This window comes from Drosophila sechellia, chromosome 3R (assembly GCF_004382195.2).
Source record: "Drosophila sechellia strain sech25 chromosome 3R, ASM438219v1, whole genome shotgun sequence".
Taxonomy (NCBI): domain Eukaryota; kingdom Metazoa; phylum Arthropoda; class Insecta; order Diptera; family Drosophilidae; genus Drosophila; species Drosophila sechellia.
Genome location: NC_045952.1, coordinates 22809973 through 22827519, shown reverse-complemented (window position 1 = coordinate 22827519; position 17547 = coordinate 22809973). Strand labels below are relative to the sequence as shown.

General features: G+C 46.8%; 5 protein-coding genes across 7 annotated transcripts; 1 reads left to right on the top strand and 4 right to left on the bottom strand.

Moving 5' to 3' along the window:
- The first annotated feature begins 283 nt into the window (after window positions 1-283).
- On the top strand, window positions 284-1797 carry LOC6607720 (elastase-1). Of its 3 annotated transcripts, none has more exons than XM_032720253.1 (6): window positions 284-449; window positions 510-657; window positions 711-815; window positions 924-1042; window positions 1096-1291; window positions 1357-1797. In XM_032720253.1, the coding sequence occupies exons 1-6, from the start codon at window positions 290-292 to the stop codon at window positions 1502-1504; spliced, it is 876 nt and encodes a 291-aa protein (XP_032576144.1). In that variant the 5' UTR covers window positions 284-289; the 3' UTR covers window positions 1505-1797. The 3 variants fall into 3 exon arrangements, with proteins under 3 accessions (XP_032576144.1, XP_032576145.1, XP_002032483.1); XM_032720254.1 differs by having other exon boundaries at window positions 285-446; XM_002032447.2 differs by having other exon boundaries at window positions 286-442.
- Window positions 1723-6056, bottom strand: LOC6607719 (organic cation transporter protein). The gene is made up of 7 exons (XM_002032446.2): window positions 5188-6056; window positions 3383-3829; window positions 3164-3318; window positions 2940-3108; window positions 2736-2877; window positions 2484-2637; window positions 1723-2423 (listed from the first exon to the last, which is right to left on the bottom strand). The coding sequence occupies exons 1-7, from the start codon at window positions 5301-5303 to the stop codon at window positions 1894-1896; spliced, it is 1713 nt and encodes a 570-aa protein (XP_002032482.1). The 5' UTR covers window positions 5304-6056; the 3' UTR covers window positions 1723-1893.
- A 2275-nt stretch (window positions 6057-8331) lies between these two features.
- LOC6607718 lies at window positions 8332-10581 on the bottom strand. The gene is made up of 3 exons (XM_002032445.2): window positions 9864-10581; window positions 9622-9804; window positions 8332-9269 (listed from the first exon to the last, which is right to left on the bottom strand). Exons 1-3 carry the CDS (start codon window positions 10241-10243, stop codon window positions 8399-8401), a joined length of 1434 nt encoding a protein of 477 aa, XP_002032481.1. The 5' UTR covers window positions 10244-10581; the 3' UTR covers window positions 8332-8398.
- A 691-nt stretch (window positions 10582-11272) lies between these two features.
- Window positions 11273-13443, bottom strand: LOC6607717 (organic cation transporter protein). Its single transcript, XM_002032444.2, has one exon. It carries the CDS (start codon window positions 13118-13120, stop codon window positions 11474-11476), a length of 1647 nt encoding a protein of 548 aa, XP_002032480.1. The 5' UTR covers window positions 13121-13443; the 3' UTR covers window positions 11273-11473.
- Window positions 13444-14448: 1005 nt separating this feature from the next.
- Window positions 14449-17031, bottom strand: LOC6607716 (organic cation transporter-like protein). Its single transcript, XM_002032443.2, has one exon. It carries the CDS (start codon window positions 16567-16569, stop codon window positions 14869-14871), a length of 1701 nt encoding a protein of 566 aa, XP_002032479.2. The 5' UTR covers window positions 16570-17031; the 3' UTR covers window positions 14449-14868.
- Window positions 17032-17547: the final 516 nt, after the last annotated feature.

Sequence of the window (17547 nt, the reverse complement as noted above, 5' to 3'; positions counted from 1 at the left end):
GCAAAAAATTCAAAAGACGTTACTTTTATCATATTGAGTTAATTTAAATAATTTTGTGAACCTATAACTTTTTGGTAATCCTAATTATTGCCTGTTCAAGGAGTCAATGCAAAATCTGCACATACATAGACCGTGATGACGCCGGCCCGAGATTTGAAAACAATTTACCAGCGCATTGGAATTGGAAATATTTGCACAGCTTGGCTTTTGTTTGAATGCTTGAGAATGCTTTTTTATACTTGTATTTGCATAGTAACTGTTTCTGTATTAGCAACCCGCTGGCGGTCATATGCCAGTGTCTTTTCAAAGCCCAACCATGAAGGCTGCTTTAGATCTCAGCCCGTGGAGTTGGTTTTACTGGCTTCTCCATAGTTTCTTCATTATTTCTGTGCTTGAATCCTGCCACGCGGTGCCCATTGTCGGAGGTCGGATCGTGTCAACCGTGGGCAGTACTTCACTTACAATTTTCAGCTTAGACTTCTAATTTAAAGCTCCACTTCCACTTAAAGGCAGCACAAGTAAATATCCGTTCATGGTCTCATTGCAAGATGTAATCACGGGAAATACCACAAATGGAGTTTCTTATCAGCACTTTTGCGGTGGCAGCCTAATAAGCGATCGTTGGATTCTATCCGCAGCTCACTGCGTTTGGAGGAAGTAAGTTAGGTCCTCTTCATTAATTGCCAATATCCAGTTTGCTCTATCTGAAGAAACATTCACAACATTGCTGCCTTTATTGGCTATGAGAATATTGAAAACATTGGGCAGCTGGAGCCATATGGTCTGGAGAGCGTCGAGTATATTTACTTCCAACCGTGAGTAATCACTTGAGTCAAGTTTAATAATCCCCCCTAAGGGAGATTTATATTTTGGAGAGACAATTTTCTTAAGATCGTAATAGTACAGATTATCGTTTATGGCAGATCCAACTTTCGGAATGATATAGCTCTGCTTTATATGAAACGTCGATACTGGAGTGATTTCGGAAATGGCTTACAATACGCTCAACTTCCGCCACATGGCATGAAACCGGACCAAAATGGTATGATTAAAAGCATCCGAATTGAGTGCGATACTAATTCCTAGCTTGCATAGAATCCTGTCGCATTATTGGCTATGGAGCAACCCATCACGCTGGACCATGTCAGAAGAAACTTTTCGAGGCGGAAGTTCGCGTGATTGATAATCAAAAGTGCCGCGATATTATAGGACACATCTGGGCGCCACAGAACGGGGCCAATACGGTGTGTGCCCTGGGCAACAATCAGGACTCCTGTCAGGGAGATTCAGGGTAAGCCAGGGATCAGTTTCTAACAAGCTTAGTGCCTAATTAATTTAATTGTTTCCAATTAAAAGTGGTCCGCTTATCTGTCCATATGGCGGCAAGGACTATATCTACGGTCTGGTGTCCCACGGACTCACTTGCGGCATCCCAGGCATGCCCAGCATCTATACAGTGACCAGGCCCTATTACGATTGGGTCCAACTACTGATGCAGTCCTAGATCTCTGGCGATCACGTACATATAAATAGTATATTTATTATGCGATATCAAACAGAAACACAATTATGAAGATTTACTTAAACAATGCAGGAATAGCAGAAACTAACAAACTTAAGCTTAATTACTGTAGGTGTATATATAGCTAGATTTATATTAGACTAACTAACCATTTTCACGACTTTCTTTATCAGTTTTGTCTTTTCTTTAGAGCACTTCCATTTCAACTATTAATTGTTTTTTTTTTAATTGTTTCCGATTGTAAAACATTTAAAATAGCGAAAGGCAGTTGGAGGTACAGAAGTTTTTGGGTCGTAATACCTATGTTGGTATACCTTAAAAAGTAGTTAATCAGTTTAGTCGTGGAAATGGAACTTAACCTATTGCTGTCATCACTGTTTCTCGGCCGGCTCCATCGGAGTGGAGGACGCACTGCTCTCAACTTTGTCGGACAGCTTTCCCGTTCCCGTTTCCGGAAGCGTGAGAGTCAGTAGGCCAGCTACTAGAACGCAGCAGCCGCAAATCGTTGTTGGAATGTACCAGCCCAGAGCTCCAAGGACATCGACCACATACGGTGCCGAAATGGAGCCCACATGGGCGAAGGTGGAGCAGGTTCCCAATGCCGAGTTTCTTATCTGGGTGGGATACAGCTCGGCTGTGTAGAGCGTGACCACGGAGTAGGTGGCGCTAATGCCAAAGCGACCCAGCATGGCGAAGGCCACGATCCAGGTGGTGCTGCCGGCGGGAACAGCAAGGACCAGTAGCAAGGACACGCCGGTCCACAGGAACAGGAACATGGTGGTGAGGCGACGGCCCGTGAAGCGCAGCATTATCACAGGGACGAGATAGGATGGTATATCCACCAGACCGGTGCCTATGATGTAGAGATATCTGGACACCGACAGATTGGCGGCATTGAGAGCTGCAGAAAAATAATAATTCACATAACATAGAGATGAGAATACTTACAGACTGAACTTACCCGTCACATAGTAACTCAGCGAAGTGACGCAGAACATGAAATACGAGGCAAAGATCATCCTGCGCACCTTGGAATTGGCATACAGCTCGATGATGGACTTCAGGGGACCATTCTTGAGTTTCTGACCAAAGGAGAATCCCTCTTCGGGCTCCAGCTACAATGGTAAAGCATTCCATCAGCACTCTCTCCATTTAGCAATCAGATGCACTGATGCAAACATATAAGTATATGTTTCGGGGACTTTGCACTCACCGACTTCTTATCGCTGGCGACTTGAGATGGGGCTGCAACGGCGGGCTGAATTTGGTAGTGGCTGGGCTGTCTGAAGAGAATCTTGTAGACGCGATCATATCTTTGGTTTGAGATCAGCCAGCGGGGTGACTCACTCATCAGGCTGAGGGGAAATAAGCTCGGTTATAGGGATTGATGAATATAAACGGGACTAGGAGCACTCACTAGCAGTTCAGAATAAGCAGCAGCGAGGGAATGGTGAGAGCCAGTTGCAGATGCCTCCATGGTTGGATGACGTAGCCCACAATGGCCAGGATGATCATGCCCACCGGATAGGAGGCTGAGAAGGCAATGGACATCCAGGAACGATGCTTCAAGCAGATGTTCTCCACGACTAAGATAATATACAGAAATAATTAAAGAAGTTTCGTATATAGTTACGAACTTACTCATGGTAAAAGCTGGATAGAACAGACCGGAGGAGGCTGCTCCCAGTGCGAAACGTCCTGCCAGGAAGAGGCTGTACCAGGGCGAGAAGGTACAGAAGAAGCTGCCCACAATGAAGAAGGCTGCGCCCAGGGTGAAAGAGGTTTTGCGACCAAATCTGCCGGGAAATCAATCGTCAGTAATTGCTTTAACCCTTATCAAGAAGTTATGCAATTACTTACTTGTCAGCCAGGATACCAAAGGAGAAGGATCCGCAGAACTTGCCTAGGGATATGGAAACCTGGGCGGAGGTACGCTGGATGCTCCGGTCGCAGGTGAGATCCCAGTCTGCAACGAAAGTGGTTTCCGGATGGGCGAACTCATGTTGCCCCTTCACACGGCAGGACACCTCAGCCGGCGAGGAAATCTGCGACAGATGGCCGGTGTAGTTCAGAGCCGCCTCGTAGGACATCTTCGCCAGGTGGCCATAGTTCCAGTCCCACACGGTGCAACCGCCCGAATCCAATCCCTTGCCGGCAATCTCACGCTTCTGGGCGTGTGTCCAGTTGGTGTCCTGCAGCTCCGGAATGCCGCACCACTGGTCATCGGGCAGATGGCCCAGCAGCGTGTAGGATGACACATGGAATCCATTCAGTATATTGGGGGTGACACACAGGAAGAAGATCGCCCTGAGGAGGGATAGGGGATCTAAGTACTTAGGTTACACTCAATTATTTGCCAATTACGTATATTTCACTTGACTGCTAATTGGGATATTGTTTTCGCAGATACTCTATCTCGTATCCGGATAAATTGTTTACAACACGCAACTCCAATCGAATTGGTGGCACATTGACACCGCTTGGCTAACTGCTCATCGGAATGCAAATAATGGCAACGATCACAACAACGGAGTAAAAACAAAGCTGTGGGCGAAATATTCGGTAGTTGTGAACTAGCTATGCTGATCACATAATCACTTAATGGCAGTTAAAGATCCGCCGGAGAGCATATATGTATGTTTTGTGCGAACGGCAGTGTCGTCGTTAATCATTATACAAATCGGGAAACCGGAACGTTGTGCGCAATATTTACATATCCATCCGATCCCCCACCCACTAAGCCGCGTAAAGTTCCGCGAATATCATCAGCATTCAAGTCACTTGGCAGTAGGACTTCCTCCAATGAATCAGTTGAACGTCCTCTACTCTACGACTGGTTTCATGTCCCCGTAGCGATCTGGGTAATGGAACCGGTACTCAATCGCACATCGCCCGATTTCGATTCACAAAGTGCCTTATCAACCACATATTCAATGTATATGCACACTGATAGGCCAGATTTCCGTGCTATATTTAAATGCCATATCGTCCATGCCGGCGAGCACTCACATGACCGTTGGCCCCTCGATTGGAAGCCACACACAGCTGGGCGGTGAGTCGTCTTCGATCCCGGCCTAAAATTAACACCAGGAAGCCCCTTTTGCCCAGCATAGCATAGCTTAAACCTAATTGATTTTAGTTGGAATAGTGCTGACTAGTTTGTGGCTGAAAAGGGAGCTACATTCAACTCAGGCTCAATCAGAGCGATCAATCAAGCAGAAAAACCAATTAAATCTGTATTAGCTCTAAGTCAGGGGAGAAAAGTGCACCACCCTGAGTAATGTCAACGAATTCTAAAAACTCAGCCTTCTAAAAGCTGGTTCATTGCATTCATTATGAACTGGGTCAAGTGGAACGTGATTCGAGCTGAGTTGCAAAGTGACTTCCTGAACTTGGATCGAATTATGGCAGCAATATGACTCCTTTATTCCATTGATCCGAATAAAAGCGTTCAAAAGTTGTAACCTCAATTATCAACTGCTCCCATTAAGCATTATTTACTTTTAAAAATGGAAGTACTATATTTAAACTATATAGATTATAAAGATTATATATATTTTGTACCAAATTGGCGGGCATAGGAATAACTGATGATTATAAAAACCACATTTTCAACTAAAGCTGACTCAGCTTAGTAGACTTTTCTCACAGTGCATTCCACTTACCACACAAATGCCCCGCCACTGCCCACCACTTCCAGCTGCTTGGTGAGCAGATCCTTCAAGCTTTCCTCGCTGATCAGCTCGCGATTCTTCTCCGGATTCTCCTTGGATTGAGTCATGATGATGCTTCAACTTGGGCTATTCAATATTCGAAATCTTTCTCTCTGTCGCAAACTCTGAAGACGATGATGATGATGATGATAATGGTGTTGTATGAGGCAGACGTGTGACCCCACGCAAACGAAATATTCAGATTGCTCGGTAGGTTCTGCCTCTGCCACTGAACTTGAATTCCTCGGCTGTGCAATCTATTTTTGAACTCGTGCAAAAACACAGATCTGCGGATTTGAATGGGCTTAGGAACCCAGTGTTGTAGATCCGCCGGAGTGCATTCACTTTGGGCAGAGGTGAGAGATAAGAGATATACACTTTCACTTTCGCCCTCGACTGCAGGTCGGAATATATTTATTTATTTATTTTTTATTTTTTTTTCGGTTGCTTGTCGTTCCTGCAGTGGCTGTGTTTATCTATATATTTTCTATATTCTGTTTCTATTTTCTGTTTATGTTTTTTCAATTGCCAATGCAGCAGCACATGAGAGCGCTTCACTTTTGACGGACGGCGACACGTTTTTCTTTCTCTTTACCAACGCCGCTTGTTGTTTGCCGAACCGAATTTTCCCCAAGATAAAATAAACATGAAAATGTAATGATATATTTTCCGTTGGGATATTCTTTTCACTGCCTTGTATCTGTGGTGCTGCCTTTGCTGCAGCAGCGCGTGCAGTTGCGTTTGTCTGCCGGTTTGGGTATTCGCCGATCTTCGCTATCAACTACTTGTCGCCTCGGGAGCGTCTCACAAACTAAGCCCACGGGAGGCCGATCGCCGCGTTTTGTATGCCGCTGATCCATTGGAGGATTGAGGGGGGGGGAGCGGTGTGTCTGGCCAGGAGGAGGGGCCAGCGGAGGAGGAGGAGGCACTGGGACGGTACTAACATCGCACTCGGTCAGTGCCTTAGTAGCGCCGATCCATCCACTCGCGTTCGTTCGGCTCTTGGCGATCCAAATACTCGGACTTATGTTGCTTACTTTTTGGATTCGGGTACAGGCATTATTAACAAGAAAAAATATTTTAAAAAAATTGAAATCGCAGTCGTTGGGCGTCCAAAGAGAGCAATTCTTAGCGAATGTCGATAAGTGCGCAATCTGCGAACAACCAAAGAAAGCAAATTATTTTTTTTGGAAACAAGTGAATATTTTTAAAACAAAGCAATTACCAAAAATTTGCATGTTTTTGTGTGGCAGCTGTTGTCAAAATTTCCAGAATTAGTATAAGGGTATAATTAGACTTCAAATTTGAGAATTTGCAGAATACAACGATTATTTAGGGCTAATGCAATAACAACAATGATTTTATTAACCTTTTCAGGCTACTATAAATTATGTTATTTAAAATTGAAAAACAGCATATAATATGTATAATTTTTCCCACTTTTTTTTACCAACAACGCACCGTTTTCACTCGGATTGCTCATTCGAAATGCGTAGAAGAACATGAAAACATTTAAATACACTCCCGAACACTTGAACACATGGTCGCACTCGCTCCCTCTCCCGAATCCGTCAGATACATTACAATCGCACTACCCGAACCCCGCGATACATTTACATTAGCAGGCCGTTTAGTGCTGTTGTCTCTGAATTTAATTACCATTTTCCCATTTCCTTTCTTGATAAAATTCGAGAGTCCGTTTAATGTTTACATTTTGTGCTTTTGTGTTTCGTGTATTTTGTATTTTGTATTTTCGAGTTGCGCTAGTAGCAAGCGGTTGGAAAACCTCTGAATGGAATGAATGTTTACATTGTGGAAATAATGCCTACTCATATTTTGATATTCCCGCGACTAGTTTGTGAATGAATCCCGCCGCCGTTGGCATAGAATAGCGTTTGCATTGAAACCAAATCGAACCGGAACTCTGAAACGCTGGGATGGCACAGAACCAGATCTCTCTGAGCAGTGACCCGCTTATCAGGTGATTCGATTAAGGTTAACCTGGCTTATCATCAAGAGTCCTCAACTCTGGCCAAGATCAATTGAGCTCAATCAGTCGATCGATCGAACGACGTCAATATCTTAACTGGCTAACCCAGCGGGCATATATGGAGATTGACATTGAAGGGTGATGGCTTGGGATCGCATTGTGGCATCTACATATAGTACTAGTATCCCGTGCACTTGAATTATGATTGCCCTTGTTATCGCATTCTAATTTTAGCCTTGCCGCAATTGCTGCTCACTTGTTGGGCTTTATTCGCTTCCCAGGCGCATTCTATTCATCCGTAAGTTAGCCGTTCTAGAACCGTAACGGTTCTAGCCATACCCCTCTATACATTCTAGTCTTAATTGGAGCTTCAGTTGATGGGTCGCTGTGATGCACATGGGCGTGCCGCCATTAGCAATTCGTTTTGGGTCGAACCCCGGCATTATTCCGATTCCAAAACCTCCCATTGTTTTCCAAACGCACGTGCAGTTTGGTGCGGAAGTTTACTATTCTGGCTTACTCCAACCTATCCGCTTTCAGGCAACATCGGTCAATCCATTCAGAGCTAATCTAATAATCTACACCCATCCCATCAACGTAATCAGCCAGAATTCTTTATAATGCGATATGCTTTGTCATAGAAAGATATATTGCAATTTAAGAAGATTCAAGCCCAATAGCACAGCAAATAAAGATAGTAAGCTACTTTATTTTTGCTCTAAAATGTAATGCTACTTTACACACATTGTAAGATACATTAAGACGTAAAAGATACACATACCTATGGAATAAAACGCATCTGAAGCAATAACTGGCTTTATAATTAAATGATTTTGCACAATAAAAATGATCTGCATGTATTATATTATGTATATTATAATGTGTTCTTAAGTACATACATCCACACACACATTGTATGGAACCCTTTGAGATGATAATTTCTACTTAATTTCTACGACAGCACAACTTAGCCATCCAGGCGTTGACGAAGCTTAAGTGAATGATTGCCCGGAATTGTTCAGGAATTCATAGAAATCTAGGCGTTGCTAAACTCAATGAGCCCACTTAAGACATTCCACTCGACTTTTGATTTTCGAGACTAGGACTCCGACTAAAGGCATTCAAAAACAAGCATTTAATTTCTATAGATAGGTACATAGGTGTGGTATTTCCCTAGATTGACCTGGCATAACCCAGGTTCAGCAGCCAGATGAGTCCGATCACAAAGAAGCTGTAGAAGGTGACATTGTAGAGATTGAGGCGACTGAGGAGTCCCCTGATCCTGCCGGCGGAGACAATATCTTGGCCATTCTTTGGCCGATCGACGAGCATGTCCTTCCAGCTGACCACCTGCGGTCGCACCACAAAGACGGCATTCACCGCCGCCCGGAAGCCACTCTGCACCGCACCGCCCATCAGGCTGCGATAGCTGGTGCCCACGGCCGAGGAACTGGACCAGATGACCCGATGCCAGGGCTTGGTCTGCGGCTTGTGCTGCGCCACGTTCAGCTCATCCGTGAAGCACTGGCACTCCAGTGGCTGGCGCATCTCCTCGCCGAAGTGTTCGGCCAGCAGATCGACGACATCTTGCAGCACTTCGTCCTGATCCTCCGGCGAGTGCAGCACGTAGCCGCAAAAGCTGGACATCCGACACTCGTGGCCACTGACCAGCGGCTGGGAGCTGAGAAAATTGCCGGAGTAACCGAGATCCGTCCAAACGGACTTGCCGTATCGCAACTGAAACTGGCTGATCACCTGGCGGCGCTTTTGGCCAGATCTGGATGTCGTCCGTGGGAGGAAGACCTTTGGTATGCGCGGCTCGAACTGCAACTTCTGCACCTTGTTCCAGGGAATGGCCAGGATCGCAGCCTGAGCCGTGTGCTTGTTACCCTGATCATCCGTCACCTGGACATAGTTCTTAAAGTGCTCCAATCTGACGGCTCTGCAGTTTAGGATAATCTTGATGAACTGCAGCTGCTCCAAAATGTTCTCTATCAGCATCTGAGTGGATATCTCATCGAAGCTTGTGGGGTAGGTGAAGTAGCTACATAACATTTAATAAGGTAATTATTTATATAATAAATATAACCCCTTTCTGATCTACGGAATCAAATCAATCAGACAGCTGACACATACGTGACCTATAAAATGTAACTATTTCAAGTAATCAATCAATTTTAACTGTGCGCTGCTTCAAAGTACTGCCTTTATGTTTTAATTACTATTTTTAACACCTTTGCTTCTAAAATTGCAATACACAATGTTGTAATCATTCATCATTGAAAACACTTAACTGTCAGAAGCTGAATCATAAAAAATGAGCAAGAAAATATAGACATCTAATACTCGTAAGGGATAAAATATATATAAATACTTTGCAGCATCTAGCAACTTACAAGTCAATCAGCATTTTGAGACCTCCACAGGAGCTGCAGACGGACATAAAGACATCGTAGTCCACCTCATTGGCAGGAACACCGCAGACCAGCTGCACCAGATTCAACATGAAGTTCCTCGACTTGCTGAAGAACAAATGATGGCAAATGTGCTGCTCCATGTTGGACACTCGTTCCCGAAGACTAAAAAATGAGTCGCAAATGAGTGCAAAACTTACAAATTATTTAATAATCCAACCCACTTGAATCGTTTCGAGCGAAACTTGGGCATTCGCAAGTCCAGCATCTCGATGTATCGTCCTAGTTCGAATTTGGCCGGCAGAGCTGTCAGTCCACGATCCAGATCCCAGCATCTCCGAAGTCTGCCACTGATGCTCCTCCGCCGCCGCGGTGACAAGTGGATGAGGGTGAGGAGGGCCAGCATGTCTTGCTGTGCTGCATCCACCAGTCGGGTGCTATTCTGGCCCATCAGGCCGCCCAAGCCATCGCTAGCCTCAATCATCCTCACCTTCAGGGTGCTCTCCAAGGCCAGGATTTTCAGGGCAGAGGACAGGCCCGAAAGGCCCCCGCCCACAATCAGTACATCTAGTTCGGGGGTCTGTGTGCCAAAGGGCAAATCCATTTAGACCGGCCAACAATTTGTATGCTCACTTCATTTCACTGAGAAATTTGAAAACTTGCGCCAAGACAGTTTGACATGCACAGGCACAGTTTGAAAATGCTGGTTCTGATGTGTGGCATACTTTTGGGCTGTCATTAGGATAATTCAAATAAGAGATTATGCTATAGTCGAGTTACGGCTTTAGGGCGTTAGAGTGGGCGTGGCAAAAAGTTTTTTGAAATCGATAGACATTTACACGACCAATAAAACTATGCAAAAATATGGGCGTGGCAGTTTTGGGCGGTTTAAGGGCGTTAGAATTGTTAAATTTTAAAATGTTTTCTCTTATTCCACAATATCTATCGATATCCCACAAAAATGAAGAAATTTCGCGTTCGCATTCACACTATTTAAGTAACGGGTATCTGATAGTCGGGGAGCTCGACTATGGTATAATCTCTTGTTTTAATTTATAACCCATTTGCTCAACCACATCACGCCACAACTCACATACACGATAAGTTTAATCAAAACTAAAACTTTTTATCGGTGAATTAGTCAACTACTATAACATTTAGGAAATGTTTTTTATTTCAACGTTTTAGGGGTATAAAATTATTACATGGCTCATAAATATTGGAATATTCCAGTTCCATATTCAATATCAGTAAGGTCGTTGAACCATAAATTGGATAGACTAGATCAGTCCATTAAATTGAACATACTGAGGGTTGTGACCATGTGAGTTTTGTGGCTTTGATTTTCTTATCAATGGACAGCGTTGACAGTAATCAGTTTTATCACTCACAACCACTGATATGTGAAGGGAACTTTATTAACTCGATTAATGAGTAAAAATGTTTGAATTTAAATGTTCCGCTGGCGGGCAAGTGCACTAGGAGATTGCACTCAATGAGATTATGGCGTTTTCTTATCAGCCGACCATTTAGACCTAATTCTTTTAATGAGCGAATTTATATTATCGTCTCACAGACGGTGAACCGCCTCAATAAACAAAATTGTCACGAAGTTCGTTGAACAGACAGCGACTTGGGTGCAAATACGATTTAAATATGCTTGACTTTTATTAAATCGCTTGTAAAGGTAAACAAATAGAGCTGAGAAAATGGAGTGAATTGTACAATATACATCGCTGGAGAAATGGAAGTGCGCTGAATGCTTAAATTCGTTGAAATGACCAATTGAGGCCATCAGTGTAGATTGAGTGATTAAGTGCTCGTCGTCTCGCAATTAGCTCGACTTTCCGTTGAGCATCCCGGACAGCTCCTGGGTGCCGCCCTCCTCGGCGGTTTCTTGCGGCGCCGGCTTCTTGCCGAAGTTCTCCCCATCCTCGATGGTCTCCGGCATGGGTTTGTTAAGGGTCTCCGGCAGGAGCAGGGACAGCAGGCCAGCGGTGAGGGACAGTGCTCCGCAGATGATGAGCGGAAGCGGTCGCCAGATCTCGCCCAGCAGTTTTAGGTAGGGGGCTAGAATGCCACCCACGCGAGCCACCATAGAGGAGGCTCCCAGACCCACATTCCGCACCACAGTCGGGAACTGTTCCGCCGAGAATATATAGATGGTTCCATACGACGAGGTAATGGCCAGCTTTCCTATCATGGCGCAGGCAATGATCAGCCAATTCATGTCGCTCGGCACGAAGATGGTGGCCAGCAGACTAACTCCGGCCACCATCATGGTACCGCACAGGATGGAGCGACGACCCCAACGGTTCAAAGTGAAGAGGAGCAGCACATAGCCGGGAATTTCCACGCCACCAGAGATCATAAAGTTAACCAATTGGTTTCCACCCAGATTGTTGGTGTTCCACGACAGGCCGTAGTAAACGCCACTGTTCACAAACCAATCGAAGAATATGAGCAGGGTTTTCCGTCGAAGATTGGGATAGCGCAGGAGATCGAACACAGTGGCCGCTGGTTGGGAGGCGGCCATCTCGTCCTGCTTCTTCTTTTCGGCCACCTCGTCCACCAGCTGTTCGTAGATTTCATTGGGCACCTCCACCTTGTTCTCCTTGGCTGCCTTCTCGATGATCACAAAGGCCTCATCCTTGCGACCCTTCATCAAGAGCCAACGGGCAGACTCCGGAATGATCCAATAGTAGCAGAGGAAGAGCAGTCCCGGCAAGGTTAGAGCAATCTGCAGCCAACGCCAGTCGTGGATGAAGTAGGCAAAGCCAGCAGTGAGCATAAAGCCCACGGAGAAGAACATCTGCATGGCCACGCCGGCAAAGATGCGATACGAGGAGCCCACCATCTCCAGGGCAATGACATAGGCAACTAGGAAGACTCCCGAAGTGGTGGCGCCCACAATCAAACGGGAAATCGTGTAGCTAAAGTACTCGGGTGCCACGCCAGCCAAAATGCCGAAGATTAGCTGAAGCACCAGCGAGGCGAAGAAGGTGGGCTTGCGTCCCAGCTTGTCGGACATCTGGCCAAAGATGAAGCTGCCCAGGAGCACGCCCAGCATGAAGAGCGAATCACTGGTGGCACTCAGCAGGCTTCGACTGCAGACCATGTCCCACTCGGTCACGGCACTATTGAGATACTTGCTCCGATCGTAAACGTAGCTGGAACAGGTCTTGGTTTCGTTGCTGCTCCGTGGAATGCTGCCATTCAGGTATTCCTCCGTGTAATCCACATCGTAGTAGGAGCACCTCTCATTCGGCGGATACGATATGTTCCACAGGTGGGGCGATAGTTCATAGGTACTGCCATTTTCGTATGGCAGGGCGCATCGGAAGTCCGGTTTGGCCAGCAGGAACACGCCGGCAAGCTTGTGGAAGGCACAGACGATGGCCGGCAGGCAGAGAAGGTAGTAGATGCGCTTTTGATACGGTCCAAATTCACCCAGGTGGGTTATGACGTCGTCGTAGCCCATTGGTGGAGCAGTGCCAGGTGTAACACCTGAGATTCGGCGTTGTCAACCGTCGAGTGTCGTACGATAACTGTCTAGCAGCGGTTCAATGGTCGCGGCACCGTGACGTATGCGCAATTTATAAACGCGTCTGGTTGCGTATACGCCCGATGAACCCGTTCGATTGTGCAACAATCTGGTTGAAAAACGGAACCAGGTTGCACCAGCACCAGCACCAGCAGTTGCTGCAGCAGCACTCTCCAGTACCACAGTGAATCTCTGTCCAGCGAATCTCGGGCTGAATTGGAGCGCGCGATCAACCGCTCGCCAGCTGCCTCAGTCTCAGACTGAAAACACAAAGAGCATCGAGGGTTCATACGAACCCAGAACAGAACGTCCGCCTATCTGGCTGTGTCTGTGTGAGCGGTACGCGTCTATCTATCTGCCAGTGTGTGCGTGTGTGTGTGTGTGTGGTAGAGCGTTCAACCCCGTGGCCAATATATTGATCAGCGATCCGCATTAAGACACTCTAAATAGAATCAATAACTTCCCATATCAGAACGGGGATGAAGTCGCGGTGCCGGGCAGGCGGGGAAGTGGCAGCTGCCGCACTGATTTGGACATCGTACGATGTCAATTAGAGCCCGCAGGAACAGCTTCTTCTGACCAAAGAAAGAGTCCACCGCTTGTGGTTCGATTCCGAATTCCAGCGAATCAGAGATTCTTTTATCTCACTTCAAAATAATATTGCGACCACGACTGTATGTTGATAAGTATATGAGCTCCCCATATATGTACATATGTATGTACGTATCTGCTTATAGATAATACACTATACTCTTCCAAAAACTGCTCTTTCATTCAGACCGTTTTCTCTTAAAAAAAACGTATACTTCCCTTTCTTATCTGAAATATCGGCTGGTTTGTTTAAATATTAATTGAAAAGTGACGAGAACATGTGGCAGTGCACTTGGAAAATGGTGCACTACAAATAGACGACCCACTTTTCGAGCAGCCACGTAGGAAAAGATCAAGGTCAAATTGCTCGCGAGATGTGAATAATGCAACATTATGACCAAGAATCATACGATTATGATTCGCATTCCAAGGCATATAGTGAGTTCTTTCTGCAACTAAATATGATTGTTATTTGTAGTACAACTAAGCACTTGTTAATCTCGTGATTTATAGTACGGGACCAATTTTCAAATGATAGTCTCGTGTTTTCGGCGCTGATAAGAGGCGACTACGAAAATAAACACAGCGGAAACACGTTTCAAATTTCCGAATGGAATGGGCCAGACATTCTGTCCGGGACTACGAGGGGTCAACGAGGAGGAGGGGGAAAGTTATTTAATCTCTGGGTAAGTACGTTTATTTCAAAATCATCTACTACATGTATGTGGTAAACTAAAGTTAAATAGATATAGGAATAAATTATGCAGCAACACGGGATATTTTCCACCTGATTTTCCAGGGAAAAACCTCCCCTAATCTTCGGAATTCGTAACCCTGTTTATAAGACCGCTCCTCACTACCCGGCTAAATGCTATAAGAGTTGTGATCTATTTGTTGCTACCCATTGTTTTTCATTCTTAATTTTTTGTTTGCCTGGTTTTTTCTTTTTTGGTTAAGTGTGAGATTTCAGAATTTATATAATACTTGGTCTATGTTTTAAAGGTAAATGCCCTGCCTTTGGCGTGACCGAATTCTAGATGCCCTGTTTGTAATTTCTGGAAACTTTAAAGTTCAGCACCAGCGTCTTACTAGTACTAGTGGCCATTGGCTATGGTTGATCCATTTGTCTCGCCTGATCCCTTGAGTGGCTGCGCCTCTGCAGCTCTCAGTTCTTGGCCCGTTTCCAGGTAGACATCTCCCTTGGTCTTCTTGCCAAAGCGCTCGCCATCCGCAATGGTCTCCAGCATGGGCTTGTTGTGCGTCTCCGGCAGCAGGAGGGAGAGCAATCCGGCTGCCAAGGACAGGGATCCGCAGATGAGCAACGGCAGTGGCTTCCAAATGGTGGCCAAGAAGTTGAGGAACGGTGCCATCATGCCACTGATCCGGGCCACCATGGAGGCGGCGCCCAGAGCCACATTTCTCACCACGGTTGGGAACTGCTCGGCGGAGAATATGTAAACGGTTCCATACGACGCCGTGATGGCCAGCTTGCCCAGCATGGCGCACGCGATCATGAGGGTGTGCATCCGCTCCGGAATGATGACCGTGGCCAGGAGACTTAGACCCGCCATCACCAGGCAGCCACACAGGATCGATCGCCGGCCCCAGCGGTTCAAGGTCAGCAGCAGGAATATATAGGCGGGGATCTCTACGGCTCCCGAGATAACGAAGTTCAGCAGCACATTGCCACCCAAGTTGTTGGTGTTCCAGGAGAGACCATAGTACACGCCGCTGGTCACCAGCCAGTCCAGGAAGATGAGCAGCGTCTTGCGGCGGAGATTGGGGTAGCAGAAAAGATCCCACACGGAGGGCGGTGGGCCCTCATCCAGCTCCTGATCCTCCAGCTTCTGCTTGGCCTTCTCCTCGGAGTTTTCTCCCTCATCGAGCAGCTCACTCAAAGCCTCATCGCTGATCTCCACCTTATTGAATCGCGCCGCCTTCTGCATGTTGGCAATGGCGCAATCCTTGCGTCCCTTTGAGAGCAGCCAGCGGGCGGATTCCGGAATGATCCAGTAGTAGAACATGAAGATGAGTCCGGGAAGCGTTAGAGCAATCTGCAGCCAGCGCCAGTCGTGGACGAAATAGGCGAAGACCGCCGTCAGCATGAATCCCACGGAGAAGAACATCATGACGAAGATGCCGGCGTAAAGGCGCTTGTCCGGACCCACCATTTCCATGGCCACCACATAGGCCACCAGGAAAACTCCGGAAGTGGTGGCACCCACCATCAGCCGGGCGAACGTGTAGGTGAAATATTCCGGAGCCACTCCAGCCAGAACACCGAAAAGCACCTGGATTACCAGCGAGGCGAAGAGGATGGGCTTTCTTCCGTACTTATCGCTCAGTTGGCCAAACACAATGCTGCCCAGGAGCACGCCCAGCATGAAGAGCGAATCACTGGTGGCTGCCATGAAATCCCTGCCACATACCAGGTTCCACTCGGTCACGGCACTATTGAGATACTTGCTCCGATCGTAAACGTAGCTGGAACAGGTCTTGGTGTCGTTGCTGCTCCGTGGAATGCTGCCATTCAGGTACTCCTCCGTGTAGTCCACATCGTAGTAGGAGCACCTTTCATTCTGCGGATACGATAGGTTCAACAGGTGGGTGGGCAACTCGTAGCTACTCCCATTCTCGAAGGGCAGGGCACACCGGAAGTCCGGTTTGGCCAGCAGGAACACCCCGGCCAGCTTGTGGAAGGCAACTGGAATGGATGTTAGGCAGATGAGGAAGTAGATGATCTTCTGGTAGCGTCCAAAGTCGCCCAGATGGATGATGGCCTCGTCGTAGCCCATGGCGAAACTGCACACTCAGCACTTATGTCCAGAGTCCACGAATCTGAATATTAGATTCCGTCCGCGCAGCAGACTTTGTCCAGTGCCGCCGGTATAATGAAACACCAAATCGGAAACGCTATGCTTTTTTGGCACAATCTCGCGATGTCGACGCACTCGCAAGTTCCCGAGAAATAGAGTTGACTCTCTGCTCCGTTGACGTGTACTTTGCTCCCTAGAGACAGAGAGAGTGCGAGAGGGCGAGCGAGAATTCTCCGTCCCGGTTCCGGCAATTATCGGCCAACACGTGTTGCCGAAATATGTTGGCCAGGGAGAGGAAGTGAATCCGCGGTGGAAACAAGGGCACTTCGCGAAAGAAACCGGCAACCCGCTATCTAGATGCGTCACCACAGGCCAACGAAACCGAACTGACTATCCAAACCAAACCAAGACCAAACCGAAGCCAAGAGCAATAGCTCATGCCGACCGACAGGGCCAGCAGCAAAGGCGGCTAGCGGCTATATATCCGACCCTCTCTGGTGCTCGGATATATCCGACTGTTCATATGCGAAACGAAGAACGGCAAACAAACGCCGGCTGCATGCGCACTCTCAGTGGAATCGAAGTGGAATCGGGAGAGCGGGTCTCTAATACCAAGATATCAATACCAGATACCACCACTCCAGGCGGACGAGGAGAAGGCGGAGAAATGACTAACATGGTACGGAGCCACCCCTAGTCGTTTTGGTAGCAAATTACACCGATCCCCGACCACTTACAGGGAAATCCTCTACCAATTTCCATTTCCATTTGCACAGCCGCCTGCAGACAGGTAAGCCAGGTAAGTGGAAACTCGAACGCCTCATCCGATGGCAGTCGTTCGTCAATCAGGCGATCACGATCACTCAGAGCTCCGCGCTCTCTTTCACTTCCAATTGAGCTGCGCTCCGACAGACAGACAATTAAGCGGGTATCGCAAAAATACGAAGAAATGGTCGC

Coding starts and splice junctions, on each gene's coding strand:
- LOC6607717 (XM_002032444.2), bottom strand. CDS start 13,120: ATGGGCTACGACGACGTCATAACCCACCTGGGTGAATTTGGACCGTAT.
- LOC6607718 (XM_002032445.2), bottom strand. CDS start 10,243: ATGGATTTGCCCTTTGGCACACAGACCCCCGAACTAGATGTACTGATT. Junction 9,805..9,863: donor TTTCGCTCGAAACGATTCAA/GTGGGTTGGATT, acceptor CTCATTTTTTAG/TCTTCGGGAACGAGTGTCCA. Junction 9,270..9,621: donor CTCAAAATGCTGATTGACTT/GTAAGTTGCTAG, acceptor AATGTTATGTAG/CTACTTCACCTACCCCACAA.
- LOC6607719 (XM_002032446.2), bottom strand. CDS start 5,303: ATGACTCAATCCAAGGAGAATCCGGAGAAGAATCGCGAGCTGATCAGC. Junction 3,319..3,382: donor TTTGGTATCCTGGCTGACAA/GTAAGTAATTGC, acceptor ATTTCCCGGCAG/ATTTGGTCGCAAAACCTCTT. Junction 2,638..2,735: donor TCGCCAGCGATAAGAAGTCG/GTGAGTGCAAAG, acceptor TTACCATTGTAG/CTGGAGCCCGAAGAGGGATT.
- LOC6607716 (XM_002032443.2), bottom strand. CDS start 16,569: ATGGGCTACGACGAGGCCATCATCCATCTGGGCGACTTTGGACGCTAC.
- LOC6607720 (XM_032720253.1), top strand. CDS start 290: ATGCCAGTGTCTTTTCAAAGCCCAACCATGAAGGCTGCTTTAGATCTC. Junction 1,043..1,095: donor CATGAAACCGGACCAAAATG/GTATGATTAAAA, acceptor TAGCTTGCATAG/AATCCTGTCGCATTATTGGC. Junction 1,292..1,356: donor TCCTGTCAGGGAGATTCAGG/GTAAGCCAGGGA, acceptor TCCAATTAAAAG/TGGTCCGCTTATCTGTCCAT.